This window comes from Drosophila arizonae, chromosome 3, assembly GCF_054131065.1.
Source record: "Drosophila arizonae isolate 15081-1271.41 chromosome 3, UAZ_ARI_1.0, whole genome shotgun sequence".
Taxonomy (NCBI): Eukaryota; Metazoa; Arthropoda; class Insecta; order Diptera; family Drosophilidae; genus Drosophila; species Drosophila arizonae.
In genome coordinates, this window is record NC_142923.1 from 30,722,791 (window position 1) to 30,741,892 (window position 19,102).

At 36.6% G+C, this 19,102-nt stretch overlaps 1 protein-coding gene across 20 annotated transcripts in view; it reads left to right on the plus strand.

Annotated features, from left to right (window-relative positions):
- Pten (phosphatase and tensin-like protein) overlaps positions 1-19,102 on the plus strand; it is a 64,166-nt gene that overhangs the window by 1,429 nt on the left and 43,635 nt on the right. For 18 of the 20 annotated variants that reach the window (XM_089465868.1, XM_089465856.1, XM_089465859.1 and 15 more), the window contains 6 exons: positions 37-297; positions 1,834-2,006; positions 2,063-2,207; positions 3,222-3,406; positions 3,461-3,568; positions 10,085-10,250. In XM_089465868.1, coding sequence (XP_089321994.1) covers positions 198-297; positions 1,834-2,006; positions 2,063-2,207; positions 3,222-3,406; positions 3,461-3,568; positions 10,085-10,250 — 877 coding nt within the window. In that variant the 5' untranslated portion in view covers positions 37-197. The remainder of the gene's footprint in view (positions 1-36; positions 298-1,833; positions 2,007-2,062; positions 2,208-3,221; positions 3,407-3,460; positions 3,569-10,084; positions 10,251-19,102) is intronic. The other 2 variants (XM_089465874.1, XM_089465873.1) reach the window with 1 other exon arrangement.

Here is a 19,102-nt window from a genome sequence, read left to right on the forward strand (position 1 = left end):
AAGTTAAACTAACTCTTTTTTAATCCTCTCTTTCAGGTACTACATGCTTTCACTAAAAATGGTTCATACAATAACGCTTGTCATACAATTATTGATATGAAGGGAAAAATAAATAATGAAAAAGAAATCAAAACAAATAGATATAATAATATTAAAATTATAATTTTTAAAAGACAATATCATATTTGGAGACTAATATGGCAAACACAATATCCATAATGTCTAATGCGTTACGAAATGTTGTGAGCAAAAAACGCATACGATACAAGGAAAAAGGATTTAATTTGGATCTTTCATGTAATTACTCTAAATGCATATTTTTTTAAGCTTTATAATAGAAATACAGTAGAATCCGGTTATAGCGACACTCAAGGGACCGTCGATTTTACGTCGCTATACCCGGAGGACGCTTAACCACAAAGAGTAAAAAATATTTTTTTTTTTCATTTTTGTACGGTTTTTATTTCAATAACATGGTTTAGAAACATTTTTGTGACGTCGGCATTGTACTTTGTCTCTCTCCCTCTCTATATCTTAGCAGCATTTGTGGTGTTGCTACGCACACAATCAAGGGTACTGATCACTGATCAATACATACATGTATACATTTCTAACAGAGTCTTTTTATGCTGAAATTTGTTGTCATTATTTCGGGATTTTTTGTTATCACGTCGTAATAACCGGTGATTGACTCAAAAATATGAAAAAAATCGTTGGCATATGCGGATTTTCGTTAAAAGCGGAGACGTTCTAAGCTGAGGCTCTTTCATATAAGTTTGTATGGGGACCAACCAAGACATCGAATTTTCGTCGACTTAATCGGTTGGACGCTTTAAGCGGAGTCGTTATAACCGGATTCTACTGTATATTATATTTTTTCAATTATCTCAGCCTAATTCAATATTTGTAAATTTCAGTGATCTTTTTATACCCTGAACCCAGTGAAAATGGGAAATCAGGGTATAATGGTTTTGTTAAAAGTATGTAACAGGCAGAAGGAGGCGTGGCAGACCCCATAAAGTATATATATTCTTGATCAGGGTGACAAGCTAAGTCGATTTGGCCCTGTCCGTCTGTCTGTTCGTCTGTCCGTCCGTCCGTATGTATGAACGCCTCGATCTCAGAAGAGAGCTAGAGACTTGAATTTTTCCTAGGTCCGTGTATATCACGCGCATATCAAGTTTTTCTCTATATATCGATAACTACTCGCGATATTTTATTATCGATCAAAAACCTTATCGAAAGCTAGTTATTTAATTATATCTCCTACACCTTTAGAGCCAGAGCTTGCAAATTTTAAATATAGACTTTTATGTATTTTATATAATTTCGATTTTTGTTGTAATTTACCCCCCACCTTTATATCCACCCCTCACCATCACCTTTGTAAAAGGCGTATTTCAAGTACTATAGACTTGTGCTTTGAAATGTACATTTTCACCACATGATTACGCTCTGAAAGTTTCAGTAAGATTTACGTCTAGAAATTAAATTATTCAACAAATAAATTCTTATGATGTTGCCCACACTGCAGCGCTGCCCAAGCGCAGTCGCTGCCTACTGCGCAGTTAGCAGAACGCGTTCTAATACGTGCGTGTGTATGTATGTGTGCCGAAAAGAAGTGCAGAGTTATTAGAATATCAGATTAGAGGGTTCAGGGTATCTCCTAGTCGAGCAGTCTCGACTAGAGTTTTCTACTTGTTTTAAAACACAAAGTTATCATAAATTAAAATATTCAATTCTATTTGCGTTTGGGAGTTAAGCTAAACTGTGAAGATATTATTAAGAATAAATAAATAAATCTCAGACAAATTTTTTAAAAATATATTTTAGACATTTGCCCGAAAATAATTGCGATGGGATATCCTGCTCCGGACATTATTGAAGGCATTTACAGAAATCGCCTAGAGGATGTTTATAAATTTATGGAAGAGAATCATGGAGGGCATTACAGAATATACAACCTGTGTCAAGAACGGAGTTATGACATTAATAAATTTCATGGGGTAGAATATACGAAATTTAATATGTTCAAGCTTAATTCAAATATATTTATTTACAGAATGTTGCAACATACCCGTTTGAGGATCACAATCCTCCTCCTATTGTACTGATGCAACGTTTTTGCCAAGACGTTGAATCCTGGCTTAATAGAGATCCGTTAAATGTCGTAGCTGTGCATTGTAAAGCTGGAAAGGGAAGAACCGGTAAGAAATAACTAATTGTAGCTAAACGAACGTCAGCATATTAACAGCAGGTATAATGGGTTTGTTAAAAGTTTGTAACAGGCAGAATGAGACGTGGCAGACCCCATATTATGTTTGAACGCGTAGATATCATAAGATATAAGAGCTAGAGACTTGCATTTTTTTAAATGACCGTATTTGTAGCGCGGATGTCGAGATTACCTTTAAAAATCGATGTTGGGTTTGACTTCGAGCGCGCAATTTATGTTTATTTTCATTCTTTCTAAATATTTAATTTTCCAAATTACAACTTGTAAAAGTGCCTCATGTCATTAGTTTTTGCAAGACATATGAGTTTTTTATTTCATTTATACATCGAAATAGAAATTTTAAACCGTACTAAATGTGCTTATTTTATAGTTTGGGTCAGGGTAGTATCTAGTCGAGCACTCTCGACTAGAGCTTTCTTCCTTCTTTTAAGAAGCGTTCAATATTGAGCGTATATAAAAATGTATTGGTCTAAGCCTAATGTCAGAGTGGCCGCGATAAGCGATGCATGTCAGAGTGAAAGAGCGAAATATTGCTTGAATTGTCAAAAAGAATATATTTCACCTACTACGGTTATTTAAGCTCAGCACGCAACGAAAACATACGTATCAGAATAGCTTTATCATGCGATAAAGCGAGAAAGCATTTCAGAAATGCATTCTCGCAACTCGCTTTACTTGTCGCTTTGGCTCTCTTCTCGCTTCGCTAACAGTGTGACATGTTTTAGGCGATTACATGTAAATCAGCATGTAGAGCTTTCTCGCTTATTGTCGCTCCATATTATCGCATCGCTTATCGCGGCCTAAAACTAATATTCTTACGAACTGTAAGAAATTTTTTGGTTTTATGAATTTTTAAAATATCTATGAAGCTCGGAATCGTAAATTATATTTTTTAAATAAAATAACATTGTTATTTCGATTTGTAAGTTTTGCCAGCCTACATTGCATTATCGTTTTATAATTTTAAAATATGTTTAATCAACAGGTACTATGATATGTGCATACTTGGTTCATAGTAAGTTCTTGAATACAGCAGATGAAGCCTTAGCTTTTTATGATGAGAAACGTACAATAGATCGGAAAGGTGTTACAATTCCATCTCAACGTAGATATGTTCAGTATTATTCAAATTTAATCCCAGATATACATTATGAAGTAGTCAGTCTTTACGTAAGTAATACATATACTATCTAACTATTAGCCCTTTCAACAGTACTTTTGTAGATTTCTGAAATCCGGTTTGCTGAGGCAAATTACCTGCATAATCTTGGTACAGTGCAATGTTCAATTTCCGACAGGCAAGAGTCTGCATCAGAGAAACTTAAGGCGCATGTAAGTATGTTGATTTATTTATCAGCCATATTTAATATTTTGTGTACCATGAAAATGGTAAATCAGAGTATAATGACTAGGGCGACGCGCTGACTGAACGTGCCGGTCTCAGAACCTATAAGAGTTAGATATTTTTTGAGGTCTCTGGATATCACGCGCTAACTAACTTTAATTAAAATTGAGATAAAAAAGCGGTTAGCAGTGTTAGCCAACAAATAAGAATTTGTTATGAGAAGTGGATGTTAATATGCCTTGTGGATTTTTAACGCAATGTGCGAACAACAAAAATATTTCAGAACGTACCGCGTACGATTCTCGTCTAGGGCTCGAATCCATCTTGGAACCAGGAGTTATCGCGCAATGACCTTCAAGGTGAAGCACCGCAATGTGTTTTAAATGAGCGTTGCCCTCTGCCTGCGTTCAGCGAAGTTTTACGTTGTGGCACATTCGCTGTACTAATATCTATACTTTGACTTTGCTAGCAGTTTCTGCTAAGTCGGTTCTTTCTTCTGACAACCTTTTGCAGATAAAGAAAGACTGTTCTGCGTCGTCCATTTAATTTTCGCAGTAAAAACAGGATTCGGTAGTTTTCGCAGATCCACCTTCCATACCTTTCACATGACCATCTTGCCTTCCGCGAGAATATGGTTTGCTGTCGTATAGTCTTTGCCACCTGATCCGTGAATTCTCCTGTTTGCCGGATTAGGCTTCCGCTTACTCGCATCTTTATTTCGGTTGGAATCTTCTTCCCTGTGAACAGAAGTAATTGTGTTTTTTGGGTGGCAAGTTCCAATCGTCGAGAGCTAAGCCATGACCGCGTGCAGATTATGACTTCTATGGTATTTCTGGCAATGATGACGCCATATGATCTGCATATCCAGTTAGGAACGAGTCTTCAGGAATTTCCAGCCTTAGAATGTCGTCATAGCTGATATTCCACAGGTCTGGCAGATACGCTTCGACCAGTCTGTGTAGAGTATAGTCGTACTTGATCCTGCCGATATTTTGGTTTCGATATTTGTACTTATCAAGTATCACTCAAGCTAAATCGGGTTATGAAAGACTAATTTGAACGATTTTTATACCCTGAACCCATTGAAAATGGGATATCAGGGTATAATGATTTCGTTGAAATGTATGTAACAGGCAGAAGGAGGCGTGGCTGACCCATAAAGTATATATATTTTGATTTAGCCCTGGCCATCTGTCTGTCCGTATGTATAAACGCGTCGATCTCAGAAGATATAAGAGCTACAGACTTCAAATTTTGTTTGTAAATGTCCGTATATATAGCGCGGATATCGAGTTTATCACAAAAAATCAATAACTCCTCCCGTTATTTTTTTATCGATAAAAACCCGTATCGAAAATCAGTTATAGAAAATGGTCTACATCTTTTAAGCTAGAGTCTGCAAATTTTAAATGTACATTTATACTCATGATGAAAATAATAAGTACACCCAAAAAATTTTGAAGATTCTGTCATAACTAATTAATTTTTGATATTTTGGAAAAAACTGGATGGTAACCTTAAGATGGTAACTTTAAATATGATGCATGCCAAAAAAAAAAATTTTATTTCCCCCTAATTCCAAATCTTTGCGTGAAATTGTGAAACTGATGAGCAGATCTCTTAACGTTGTGTAAAATGCTTTAAAGATGCACAATAAAAAGGGAACACGTGGAAGTCCATCGAAAACCAACCTAAAACTGGACCGACGCATTATAAGGATTGCAACTTTTTCGACCCTTTCAAAGGTCATTGCTTCCGTAATAGATAATATTATTAATGCTTCATCAATTAGGAGATGACTACATATGGCTAAACTACCAGGTCGTATCGAAAAAATGGTTCCTTTGATGCGCACCAAAAATTTTATGATGATGCAAAATTTTGCTAAAGACCACATCACCTGGGAAAGATCTGAAAGTAAAAAAAGTGGCGTATTATCCTATTTAACGACAAAACCAAAATTTGCCATTATAGAAATGACTATTCCAGGCATGTAAGACTCCTTACAGGTAAAGAATTCGATCCTCGCTACACAAAAAAATAGTGAAGCATGGCGGTGGAAACATTATGGTGTGGGGCTGCTTCTGTATCGTCTGATTTTCCTAATATCTGACGTTATGAGAGTAGAAGACTACAGGGATATTCTCGAAAATGTAATGATACCATATGCTGAGGATAACATGACATAACATAACAATAGTATAAAGTTGGGTCGAGGTTAGTAAGGTGGACACTCTCGCTTGGCCCAGTCTCTCCTGATCTGAATCCAACCGAAAACGTGTGTAGTGCATTGAAAAAGCAGATGGTAAAGAAAAAGTGTGACAATAAACGCCAAAATAATAGACGGTGTCCAAGAAACCTGGAGGAAGATTACGAATGAGACCTGCCAAGCTTTAATTAGGAGTATGTCCAATCAGATAAAAAATTTGTTTGAAAATAGAAGAGGATATACAGGATATTGATCCAAAAGATTTTGAATGATTTGGAAATCAAAAAATAAAATACCTCTTACGAAAGTAAAGTGTACCTATTATTTTCGTCAAGCACAAAAAGCTCCATTTTTATTTAATTGTTTGTAACTTTTGAAAAAATATTTTTTTTTTCCAAATTTACTTATTTGTATTAATATTTGCCTAATTCAGAAATGTGCATTTAAATTTTCATGTTAAGGGCAGTAGAAATAATGTTTTGCTAAACTAAACTCAAAAAAGTTTAATTTTAAGGGGTGTACCTATTATTTTCATCATGAGTGCATATGTACTCAGTTGCAGTTGGGGATCTCGTAGTCGAGCAGTCTCAACTACAGCTCTCTTACTTGTTTTTTTATACCCTGAACCCATTTTCAATGGGAAATCAGGGTATAATGGTTTTGTTAAAAGTATGTAACAGGCAGCAGGAGGCGTGGCAGACCCCATAAAGGATATATGTTCTTGATCAGGGCGACGAGCTGAGTCGATTTAGCTCTGCCCGTCCGTCCGTCTGTCCGTATATTTGAACGCGTATAGTATAGTATGTAACAGGCAGAAGGAGGCGTGGGAGACCCCATAATGCATATATATTCTTGATCAGGGCAACGAGCTGAGTCGATTTGGCCCTGTCCGTCTGTCCGTCCGTCCGTATGTTTGAACGCGTCGATCTCAGAAGATATAAGAGCTAGAGACTTGAAATTTACTAGGTCCGTGTATAGCACGCGCATATCGAGTTTTTTTATATATCGATAACTTGTCCCGTTATTTTGTTATCGATTAAAAACAGTATCGAAAACCAGTAATAAATTTATATCTCCTACATCTTTAAAGCTAGAGTCTCCAATTTTTATGTACATTTATATGTACTTTATGGAATTTCAATTTTTGTCAAAACTTACACCCCCACCCTTTTTAATTATATAGCTATTTTACAAGACGTGTGGTGACTAGAATAGCGCGCGATGCTTGCGGGACGGCCGTAAAGCATTGCTTCGCAAGCACTATGCGCTATCTTAGTCTGGGACAGCTCATCTTTTTATTCGCTCGACTCTGCGGAGCTCCGTCATGACTGTGGGCGCGGAGGTGCTTATCAGTTCCCAAGCTACCTTCGATTCCAGCATGGCATTGACATTGTCCGCTCTGATGGAACGGCCTACTGCCTCTTCTAGACGACGCCTCTCCTCCAGGAACCGTCCACATTCGAATAAAATGTGTTTGGCGTCTTCCACATGCCCTCGTCCGCACCAGGGGCATTCGTCAGTTTCGTCGTGACCAAAGCGTTTCAAATTGATCCGAAAGCATCCTTGTCCCGAGGTCGCGCAAATGCTCGGCGTTGCCATCGCTCTTGACCATATTGGCGCAGCATAGAGGATGACAGACCTAATGACGCTCATTAGAAGAAGCCGTCGTTGTAAATTAGGTCCCCGCGTTTTAAGCAAAATTCTTGGGAGTGCTCTATAAGAATCAGCTGCCTTTTTATGCACATATTCGAAGTGCTCGCTGAAAGTTAATCTTGTGTCTAATATGACGGCCAAATACATAATTGCCCTCTTTAATGCGATGGTGACGTTGAATATCTTTATATTGGCAGTTTCCACTTCTTTGCGACTGCTTACTAGAATGACTTCCGTTTTGTGCGCCGCTAGCTCGAGTCCAGCTCCTGTCAATCAGTTTCGTATGCGATTGTTACTTTCGCTGCACATATCCTCTGTATCTTTAAGCTGCTTTTCTATGGCGACGACAGCTACATCATCAGTAAAGCCAATGGTGTGCGCACCTGATGGTAGTTCCAAGTACAGTATGAAGACCAACAATTTTATTTAGCGCGTCTGTTGTTGACCGGGCCTTCCGGAAACAAAATTGATTTGGTGACAGGCCTCCGGCACTATCAATAGCAGTCTCCAGTCTAGAACAATTCAATTTCTCAAACACCTTTCCCATTACGGCTTGCCTATGAAGGTTTTAGCAAATCGATACCTTTTTAGTTTATTTTATAGTGATATTAAGAGTATTGGAAGATCTATAACGTAGAAAAATTGGCCTTCTTTCGCCGACTTGTGATAGTTTTTCTGCTTATTGATAATTTATGATTATTTTTGAGTTTGATCGACATGACTTTTAAGAAAATCCGCACATTTTCTTTAAGATTTGTCAATATGATGCGGCCTTTTACAGGTTTTTTTGAATGATCTTTCCGATCTGGCTTTCTTGTTTGAGTGAATTAGTTTTTTATTTTTTGTTTAGTTGTAAATGGCTCATAGAGGTGCAAGGTTATAAGGTTTTCCTCGGAAATACCTGCATTATTCTTCGTTCGCGACTAATTTTTTAGTGATTTCATTTAATCACGTTGTTTGCCCATAATTTACCGAAAACTATGATCAAATAATGGCTATTATTAAAGAGGACACCAAAAATAACTTAAAAAATAAAATGATGTATTTTTTAATCCAAGCAAATTACCGAAAATGAATTTGAAAAGGAATGTCAAAATATTTTTGTCCACCCAAATAATGACAATCTGCCATGCAAATAATTATAGAAAAATAATAAGTTATGTTATCACTGCAATATTTGGGTAATTTATAGTTTTTTATGTTTGCTCTCTCTGAAAAATATAATGGGTACCGTTACCCCTCTCAGCACGCAGAAATAAGCGGTTAGAGTTTTTGCAATGCGTTGTCAAAATACTTTTGTCCTCCATTGTATATTGATTGCAGTGAATGAGTTTTTAAGGGTTTCTTGACTTGTCGATTAATTTTTTTGCCCACATAAATAAAAACAAGTAAAAACGTTGCAGTCGGGCGTTACCGACTGCGGAATACTCATTCACATCCCATCTGCAATTTAGTAGTTAAGTTTCGCTAGGAAATGCAGTTTTTCCCGATTTGCCAGACACATCATTTTTGGACAGTTCCTAGAACTAGATAACGGTACCATAACTGCAAAGTTTGAATGCTTACCCTCAAAAAATGTGAAAATTACTGAGTATTTTTGATATGCCACGCCTCTAAAGAGGCGTAAACATTATTTTTGGGTCATCGATAGAGGAGGTTACTAGTAACTTATCTATCTAAATTTTGATTTATATTTATACTTTAAGAGATATCAACTTTTGCGGTTTGCCACGCCCCCTGTGGGTGGACATATTCCCGATATAATTTTTTGGTCTTGGGTGGTCAGCCCGAGTATATATATAAAATTAGAGGTCTCCGGTATCAATAGTGTCCAAAATATAGCAGAATTTAAAAAATCACCATATCTTCAGGTCCAATTTGCCACGCCCCTAATGGGCGTAGACTTTATAGAATCATAACATTAGCTGATGTGCAAAATTTCAGCGCTCTAGCTGTAAGACTCTTAGAGGTACAGTTTTATCGGATTTGCCACGCCCCCAATTGGCGTAAATATATCCGCCATAGCTCGTGATCTTGGGTGGTCGATGCGGATCTATATTCCAAATTTCAGCTTTCTAGCTCTTTAATTAATATGATATCTGGCATATCGGAAAATGCATTTTCCGATTTTCCACGCCCCTAGTGGGCGGATCGGAAAAATTTTAGCACTTTATAAATCGGAGATATACACGAGTATGTGTTCCAAATTTCAAGTCTCTAGCTTCATTAGCGCCGAAATAGATTGCGTTCATACGGACATACGGACGGACACGCGGACGGACAGCAAGACGGACATTGCAAAAAACCAATATACTAATTCACTTTCGTGATGAGTATAATAATTATATTTGTTAAGTATACATATATATACTTTTTTTTTGGCAATATATGTATGTATTTTAACATATTTAAGATTTAAGACTTGACTTATCTGTTTAGTTCTGTAGCTTAAAATTGTAAATTATTAGTTACAGTATAACTAGCAATTATACATAAATTGTTATTATCACAGGGAATTGGAAAGTCCGATTGATTTGGCAAATTATCTTAATAAATATCAGCCATAATGTAACATAAATTTCAAACACAAATGAAAGACAAGCTATGCAACATAACTAACTCATATTTTCCTTTAATTCAGGAACTGAAAACATGGCCAATTGATTTCCAAAAAACTTCAATATTGGACATAACTAGTTCGCCTTTGATGGTTTCTGGTGATATCAAAGTCGAACTTACTCAAAAGTCATCAAGAAAGATGATTTGCAGTTTTTGGGTTAATACATTCTTTATGCAAAATGATGCGGGTATGTAAAAATTTTTAATTTATTTATGCTATTGGCGTTAAATCTTAGCTAATATAAGCGATTTATAGCGACAGAATACTACATTTTATGGTTGCTATTAGTTAATAAATAAATAAACAAATTTAAATTGGCCAGTAGATATTAATTGACCAACTAAATAACTACGAAACTTAAAAAAAACGTCCTTTACCCATATTTTTATTAAAATAGATTAGCTAGAGATCTCTAGTCGAGATTGTATGACTAAACAAGTAAGAACGTTGCAGTCGGGCGATACCGATTGCAGAAGACTCATTCACAGCCCAAACGCTATCAACCTTAGTATATAGTGCAATTTTCAAGTCTTGTGCGCAACAAAAAACACGGCAGGATGCCATTAAAATTGGAAAATCATCGATAGCTTTTGCATTCAAATTACATACTTATATAATTTATACAATTTTGATTTTTATTATATATTTATATCCATACATTGGATACCGGCTTCAAGCTAACAGCAGATCAGCGCGATTTTCCTATGCATGTGCACACACTCATCGTCTATTCTATGCGTACAGACAGAAGCGCGCCTTTTTTCACATTCTTAGAATTTAGAATTGTAGAATTGTAGTTTTGTCTGATAACGCTCTCTTATTAAGCTATTCTATTTTAGCAACTAGCTGGTCAAGCAAAGCAGTGGTGTGGGTGCTAAAGGCGACGCAAGTAATGTTAGAGTAGAGGAGGTTCGAACCTCTACTATGTTATTATTATTTTTTTTTTTTTCATCCATATTTCGTTTTTTATACCCTGAACCCATTTTCAATGGGAAATCAGGGTATAATGGTTTTGTTGAAATGTATGTAACAGGCAGAAGGAGGCGTGGCAGACCCCACAAAGTATATATATTCTTGATCAGGGCGACGAGCTGAGTCGATTTGGCCCTGTCCGTCTGTCTGTCTGTCCGTCTGTCCGTCTGTCCGTATGTATGAACGCGTCGATTTCAGAAGATATAAGAGCTAGAGACTTCAAATTTTTTTTAAAATGTCCGTAATTACAGCGCGCATATCAAGTTTATCATTAAAAATCGATAACTCATCCCGATCTATTTTTATCCATAGAAAACCTTATCGAAAACCAGTTATAAAATTATATCTTCTACACCTTTATTGCTAGAGTCTCCAAATTTTTAATGTATGTTTATATGCAATTTATACAATTTCGGTTTTTGTTAAAATTTACCCCCACCCTTAAATTCACCCCCTCACCCTCACTTTTGTAAAAAGCGTATTTCAAATACTAGAGACTTGTGCTTTGGCAATTACATGCATATCCATGTTATAATCATAATCTGAAAGTTTCATGAAGATCGTACGTCCACAAAAAAAGTTATTAAACAATTAAGTTCTCATAGTAAGCGCACACTGCAGCCCATGCGTGTTTATGCGTGGGTGCTTGTGTGTGTATGTGTTTGTGTATGTGTGTGTGTATGTGTATGTGTGTGTGTATGCGTTTGTGTATGTATGCGTGTGTGTGTGTGTGTGTGTGTATGTGTGTCTGTATGCGTGTGTGTATATGTATGCCTGTGTGTGTGTGTGTGCGTGTTTCTTGTGTAAGCTGAAAGACGCGAAAAATTATTGAAATATCTATTGCTCCAAGGGTTCAGGGGATCTCGTAGTCGAGCAGTCTCGACTAGAGCTTTCTTACTTGTTATAAAATAGATATTTTATTGGGAAGGTGCGAGCTTGACTGAATGGCACTTAATACTTTTCATTTTCTTAGTCGAATAATTTTATAAGTTTAAATTTGTTTCTTCTTAAATAGCCCTCAAATATATATACGCAAATACATACATATGTATATATGTAAGTCTGCACGCATAGCATCAAGCATTCCAGCCTTATACACGCGCTCATTTGTATGTGTGTATGTATGTACACATAAATGCGTACTCTATTATATTCTAAGAATCTCGCTGCGATTGATTTGTCTTTGCATTGTTTTGGAATTTCCAGCCGCTACACTGGTTTTCTTTGCTATGTCATAACAATAATGTGATTTCGTTTTAACTACTGTTAATCGAAACTACGCGGTGGTGCTGTAGGCTGAAGAGCCGGCGATCTTTATTTTAGATATTTTGACATGAACATTTTTTTGTAAATTGCAAATTTTTGTTATTTTAGCTTTTTTTTTATATATTTTTTAAATTCATAAAAATGTTTCTTTTCGTATTATGAATATCTATTAAGCTTATTTATATGTACAAATGCATAAATAGATGGCTGACGCATAGTGGCCGTAGACTCCTCATTTTTGGCCAGTTCTTAGAACGAGCAACCGGTTACCTAAATGCAAAATTTGAATTCTTACGCTCAAAAAATGTGAAAATTACAGGATATTTTTCGATATGCCACGCCCCTAAAGAGGCTTAAAAATTATTTTTGGGGCATCGATAGAGGAGGCCACCAGTAACTAAACTATCTAAATTTGAAGCTTCTAGCTCTTAAACTGTAGGAGATATAAATGCGGTTTGCGGTTTGCCACGTCCCCTATGGGCGGACATGTATCTACCATAGCTCGTTGGACTTGGGTGATCAACCCGCGTATATATACCAAATTTCAGATCTCTAGCATCAATAGTGCCTAAAATATAGCAGAATTCGAAAAATCACTATATCTTCAGGTCCGATTTACGACGCCCATAGTAGGCGTAGATATATAATTTTATAGATTCAAAACATAAGCTAACGTGCAAAATTTCAGCATTCTAGGTTTATAACTTTAGGAGATACAGTTTTATCCAATTTGCCACGCCCCTAATGGGCGGAGATATATCCGCCATAGCTTGTGATCTTGGGTGGTCGGCGCAGACCTACATACCAAATTTCAGCTTTCTAGCTCTTCAACAAACATGATTTCTGGTGTATCGGAAAATGCATTTTCCGATTTCCCACGCCACGCCATGGGCGGATCGGGAAAATTTTAACACTTTATAAATCGGAGATATACACGAGTATGTGTTCCAAATTTCAAGTCTCTAGCTTCAATAGCGCCGAAATAGATTGCGTTCATACGGACAGACGGACAGCAAGACGGACATTGCACAAAACCAATATACTTATTTCACTTTCGTGAATGAGTCTAAAAATACCGTGAACTCTCAGAAGAGGTGATATTTCACTTCTTTCATTTTTATACCCTGAACCCTTTTTCAATGGAAAATCAGGGTATAATGGTTTTATTAAAAGTATGTAACAGGCAGATGGAGGGATCAAACTTTCTAAGGGTTCAGGGGATTTCGTAGTCGAGCAGTCTCGATTACAGCTTTCGTACGTGTTCTTTAAATCAATTTTGAAATACACATTCTCATACGATTTCATACGGTCGCATCAACGCCTGTTTATACCCTGAACCCATTGAAAATGGGAAATGGTTTTGTGGAAAAAATTTAAAGGGCAGAAGGAATCATCGCAGACCTCATAAAGTCTATATATTCTTGCTCAGGACGACGAGCTGAGTCGATATAGCCCTGTCAGTCCGTCCGTCCGCATGAGTGCGTCGATCTTAGAAGTTATAAGAGCTAGAGAGCTGAAATTTGGCATGCATACTCGTGTATACCATACGCAGTACAAGTTTAAATAATTATACCCTGAACCCATTTTCAATGGGAAATCAGGGTATAATGTTTTTTTTTTTACATATATGTAACAGGCAAAAGGAGGCGTGGCAGACCCCATAAAGTATATATATTTTTGATCAGGGCGACGAGCTGAGTTGGTTTAGCCCTGTCCGTCCGTCCGTCCGTATGTTTACACGTGTCGATCTCAGAAGATATAAGAGTTAGAACTTGAAATTTTTTTTCCTAGGTCCGTGTAAAGCACGCGCATATCGAGTTTTGTTTTAGATATCGATAACTTGCCCCGTTATTTTGTTATCGATTAAAAACTTTATCGAAAACCAGTAATAAATTGATATCTCCTACAACTTTAAAGCTAGAGTCTCAAAATTTTATACGTATATTTATATGCATTTTATACAATTTCGGTATTTGTCGAAATCGTCTAAATCACCCCCTCACACTCACATTTGTAAAAGGCGTATTTCAAATTCTAGACTAGACTTGTGCTATGGCAAATGCATGCATATCTATGTTATATTCATAATCTGAAATCATGAAGATAGTCTCTCCAGAAGAAAATTTATTAAGCAATTAAGCTCTTATAGTAAGCCAACACTGCAGCCAATGCGTGTTTATGCGTGCGTGCGTATGTCTGTATGTGTGCGTGCATGTGTGCATATACAAATATTTATTGAAATATCAGTTGCTCGTCTTGACTACAGCTTTCTTACTTGGTATACCCTGAACCCATTGAAAGTGGGAAATCAGGGTATAATGGTGTTGTTAAATGTATGTAACAGGCAGATGGAAGCGTGGCAGACCTCATAAAGTATATATATATTCTTGATTAGGGCGACGAGCTGAGTCGATTTGGCTCTGTGCGTCTGTCCGTATGTTTGAACGTGTTGATCTCAGAAGATATGAGAGCTAGAGACTTGAAATTTTTTTTCTAGGTCCGTGTATACCATGCGTATATCGAGTTTTCCTTCAAATATAGATAACTTGTCCCGCTATTTTGTTATCGATTAAAAACATCGAAAACCAGTAAAAAAGTTATATCTCCTACGAGCCCAAATTATTAATTCGAACAGCATGCTTTTTTTTTTGCAGTGCGCAATGTTTAACACACTATATTATCAAAACTACTAAAGATAACCCATACCAATGAATTTACATCTTTGAAGCTAAAGTCATCAAATTTTTAATGTAGATTCATATGTACTTTATAAAATTTTGATTTCGATCAAAATTTACCCCCCACCCCTAATTCACCCCCTCACCCACACATTTGTAAAAGGCGTATTTCAAATACTAGAGACTTGTGCTTAGCGAAATACATGCATATCTATGTTATATTCATAATCTGAAAAGTTATTAAACAATTAAGTTTCCATAGTAAGCCACCATTGTAGCCAATGTGTTTATGCATGCGTGCGTATGGTTGTGTGTGAGCGTGTGTGTGTGCACATGCGAATAATTATTGTAATGTCAGTTGCTCGAGGGGCTCAGAGGATCTCGTAGTCGAGCAGTCTCGGCTACAGCTTTGTTTCTTGTTTTTTTATCTGTTATATTTTTTTTCGATAACTCATCCGATAACTCTTTTATAGAGATTAATCGAGAAATAGATTTTGTTTTTGCTGTGTATATACAGATAATGAATATAAACATTTTGTAACTTAAAGATTTTGGATACCACTCCTTCGCCCCTTCTTCAAATACTAAAGACTTGTGCTTTGGAATGTACACACATTTTAACCATATTATCACGCTCTGAAAGTTTCATTAAGATTGTCCGTCTACTAATAAATTTTTATAATATTGTTCACAATGCAGCGCAGCCCAAGTGCAGTCGATCCTCACTGCTCAGTTAGCAGTGCGCCTGCTTATACGTACGTGTAGATGCATGTGTATTTATGTGTGCATACAAGAAGTGCAGAATGACTAGAATATCAGCTTGGAGGGTTCTGGGTATCTCCTAGTCGAGCAGTCTCGACTAGAGCACCATACTTGTTTTTTTCTAGCTTTTGCTTACCACCCCACTTCATTCTAATTGACAACAAACGAATTTTTACACATATGAATATGGAGGACAAAAGTATTTTGACAATACATTGCAAAAACTATAACCGCTTATTTTTGCGTGCTGAGAGAGCTAACGGTACCCATAATATTTTTAGAAAGAGCAAACATACTAGGCTTTAAGTGACCAAAATATTGCATTGATGACATGACTCATTATTTTTCTATAATTATTTGCATGGCGGATTGTCATTGTTTGGGTGGACAAAAGTATTTTGACATTAATATTTATTAAATAAAGTGACACAAGACTTAACAATGGTAATAGTACCTAAAATATTAGTAAGAATAAAACCCTCCTTTAATATCTGCAAGCGTCTAGGGACCGATCTAACCAAATTTTGTAATGTTTCTATTGAAAAATCCTGCTAAAGTCCTCAAACCTCAGCAATCCGTCTCCTTGGGCGTTCTTGATAAGTCTAAGCTACGTTTTAGTTTTGCGTAAGCCTACACATTCTCTATAATATTGAGATCAGAGCGCTGAGGTGGCAAATCATATGTATTGACTTCAATATTCCCAAAAAATTCAGTTATAATATGGACCTTGTGGCATGGAGTATTGTCCTGCTGCAGTATACATGATTTTCCAATGAGCCGGTAACCGGAATTCGATGAGTGGTCATTCAGGACACGTAAATAATTGTCCCTCATCATTTTTTCATTAATTAATATCAAATTGGAGAGGCTATTGACACATGCGAGTCCCCAGAGCACGTTGGTATATAGGCTCTTTTTTTACTAATATTCTTTGTCTATAAATCGCTTTTTTTTATCCAGGATACTCAAAGGAACTATCGTCCATCCATAATTCTTTTCCCCAGAAGAATTACGGCTTGCCTATGAAGGTTTTAGCAAATCGATACCTTTTTAGTTTATTTTATAGTGATATTAAGAGTATTGGAAGATCTATAACGTAGAAAAATTGGCCTTCTTTCGCCGACTTGTGATAGTTTTTCTGCTTATTGATAATTTATGATTATTTTTGAGTTTGATCGACATGACTTTTAAGAAAATCCGCACATTTTCTTTAAGATTTGTCAATATGATGCGGCCTTTTACAGGTTTTTATACCCTGAACCCATTTTCAATGGGAAATCAGGGTATAATGGTTTTGTTGAAATGTATGTAACAGGGAGAAGGAGGCGTGGCAGACCCCACAAAGTATATATATTCTTGATCAGGGTGACGAGCTGAGTTGATTTGGCCCTGTCCGTCTGTCTGTCCGTCTGTCCGTCTGTCCGTCTGTCCGTCTGTCCGTCTGTCCGTATGTATGAACGCGTCGATTTCAGAAGATATAAGAGCTAGAGACTTCAAATTTTTTTTAAAATGTCCGTAATTACAGCGCGCATATCAAGTTTATCATTAAAATTCGATAACTCATCCCGATCTTTTTTTATCGATAAAAAACCTTATCGAAAACCAGTTATAAAATTATATCTTCTACACCTTTATTGCTAGAGTCTCCAAATTTTTAATGTATGCTTATATGCAATTTATACAATTTCGGTTTTTGTTAAAATTTACCCCCCACCCTTAAATTCACCCCCTCACCCTCACTTTTGTAAAAAGCGTATTTCAAATACTAGAGACTTGTGCTTTGGCAATTACATGCATATCCATGTTATTATCATAATCTGAAAGTTTCATGAAGATCGTACGTCCATAAAAAAAGTTATTAAACAATTAAGTTCTCATAGTAAGCGCACACTGCAGCCCATGCGTGTTTATGCGTGGGTGCTTGTGTGTGTATGTGTTTGTGTATGTGTGTGTGTATGTGTTTGTGTATGTGTGTGTGTATGTGTATGTGTGTGTATGCGTTTGTGTATGTATGCGTGTGTGTGTGTGTATGTGTGTCTGTATGCGTGTGTGTATATGTATGCCTGTGTGTGTGTGCGTGTTTCTTGTGTAAGCTGAAAGACGCGAAAAATTATTGAAATATCTATTGCTCCAAGGGTTCAGGGGATCTCGTAGTCGAGCAGTCTCGACTAGAGCTTTCTTACTTGTTTTTGAATGATCTTTCCGATCTGGCTTTCTTGTTTGAGTGAATAAGTTTTTTATTTTTTGTTAATTTAGTTGTAAATTGCTCATAGAGGTGCATTTTACAAGGTTTTAAGGTTTTCCTCGGAAATACCTGCATTATTCTTCGTTCGCGACTAATCAGCTGTTAGTTTCGTTTAGTTTTGGTAGATGGCGCTGCAGCAGTGAATCTATTTGAGTTTTGCCAGCGCCATTTGCAGAAGTAAGTGGCGTAGTGTGTTAGCTGCATGACGCTCGTTCGAGAAGTCGCAGCTCGAATCCCGATTGGTGCAACTGATGTTAACTTTTTTAATTGTTTCAAAATATTTTTTTTATTTTATTAAATGAGTTTGGTATTTTATTTATATTTTTAAACAGTGTTTGAAAAGCTGACAGTCACAGCAGCAACAGTCGTAAAATTTTGTCTGTGCTGTGCTTCTGCAGCCAACAGTTTTCGCAGTTCTGTTATTGCTAGAACTGTTGCTGCGAGCATTTTCGACAGTCGCAGTCGCAGCAAAAGCAAAAACATTTCTTGATCAGCAGCGCAGCGCTTCGGGAATCGACAGCCTCGGCAGTTTTGAGAATGCTAGAACTGTTGCTGCGAGCATTTTCGACAGTCGCAGTCGCAGCAAAAGCAAAAAACAATTCTTGATCAGCAGCGCAGCGCTTCGAACTGCGTTCACTGGCGACAGTCGCAGTCGCAGCTAGAGAAAAACTGTCGACTGCCGAACAGCACAGCAGACAGCTTCCACAGTTTTTGCTTTGCTTTGTGCGTCATGAACGAAATGAATGAAAATTAACATTTTAATTATTTATTTAATATTTATTTAATATAATTAACTCAGACGAGCTGAGTTGATTTGGCCCTCTCCGTCTGTTCGTCTGTCCGTATGTATAAACGCGTCGATTTCAGAATATAAGAGAATATAAGAGCTAGAGACTTCAAATTTTTTTTTCAAATGTCCGTATTTACCAGTGCTGTCATAATTTTTCGAGCAAATAGAGCCAGATTGGCAAAAAAAAGAAGCTACAAGAAGCTAAATTCAGGAAAAAATAAGCCAAAATAAAAGCTGGGTTTAAAAAACACTATTTTCTTAATTAAATTCATTTATGATTATTCATTTGTTTTTAATTATTTGATTCCTTCAACTATATCTCCACT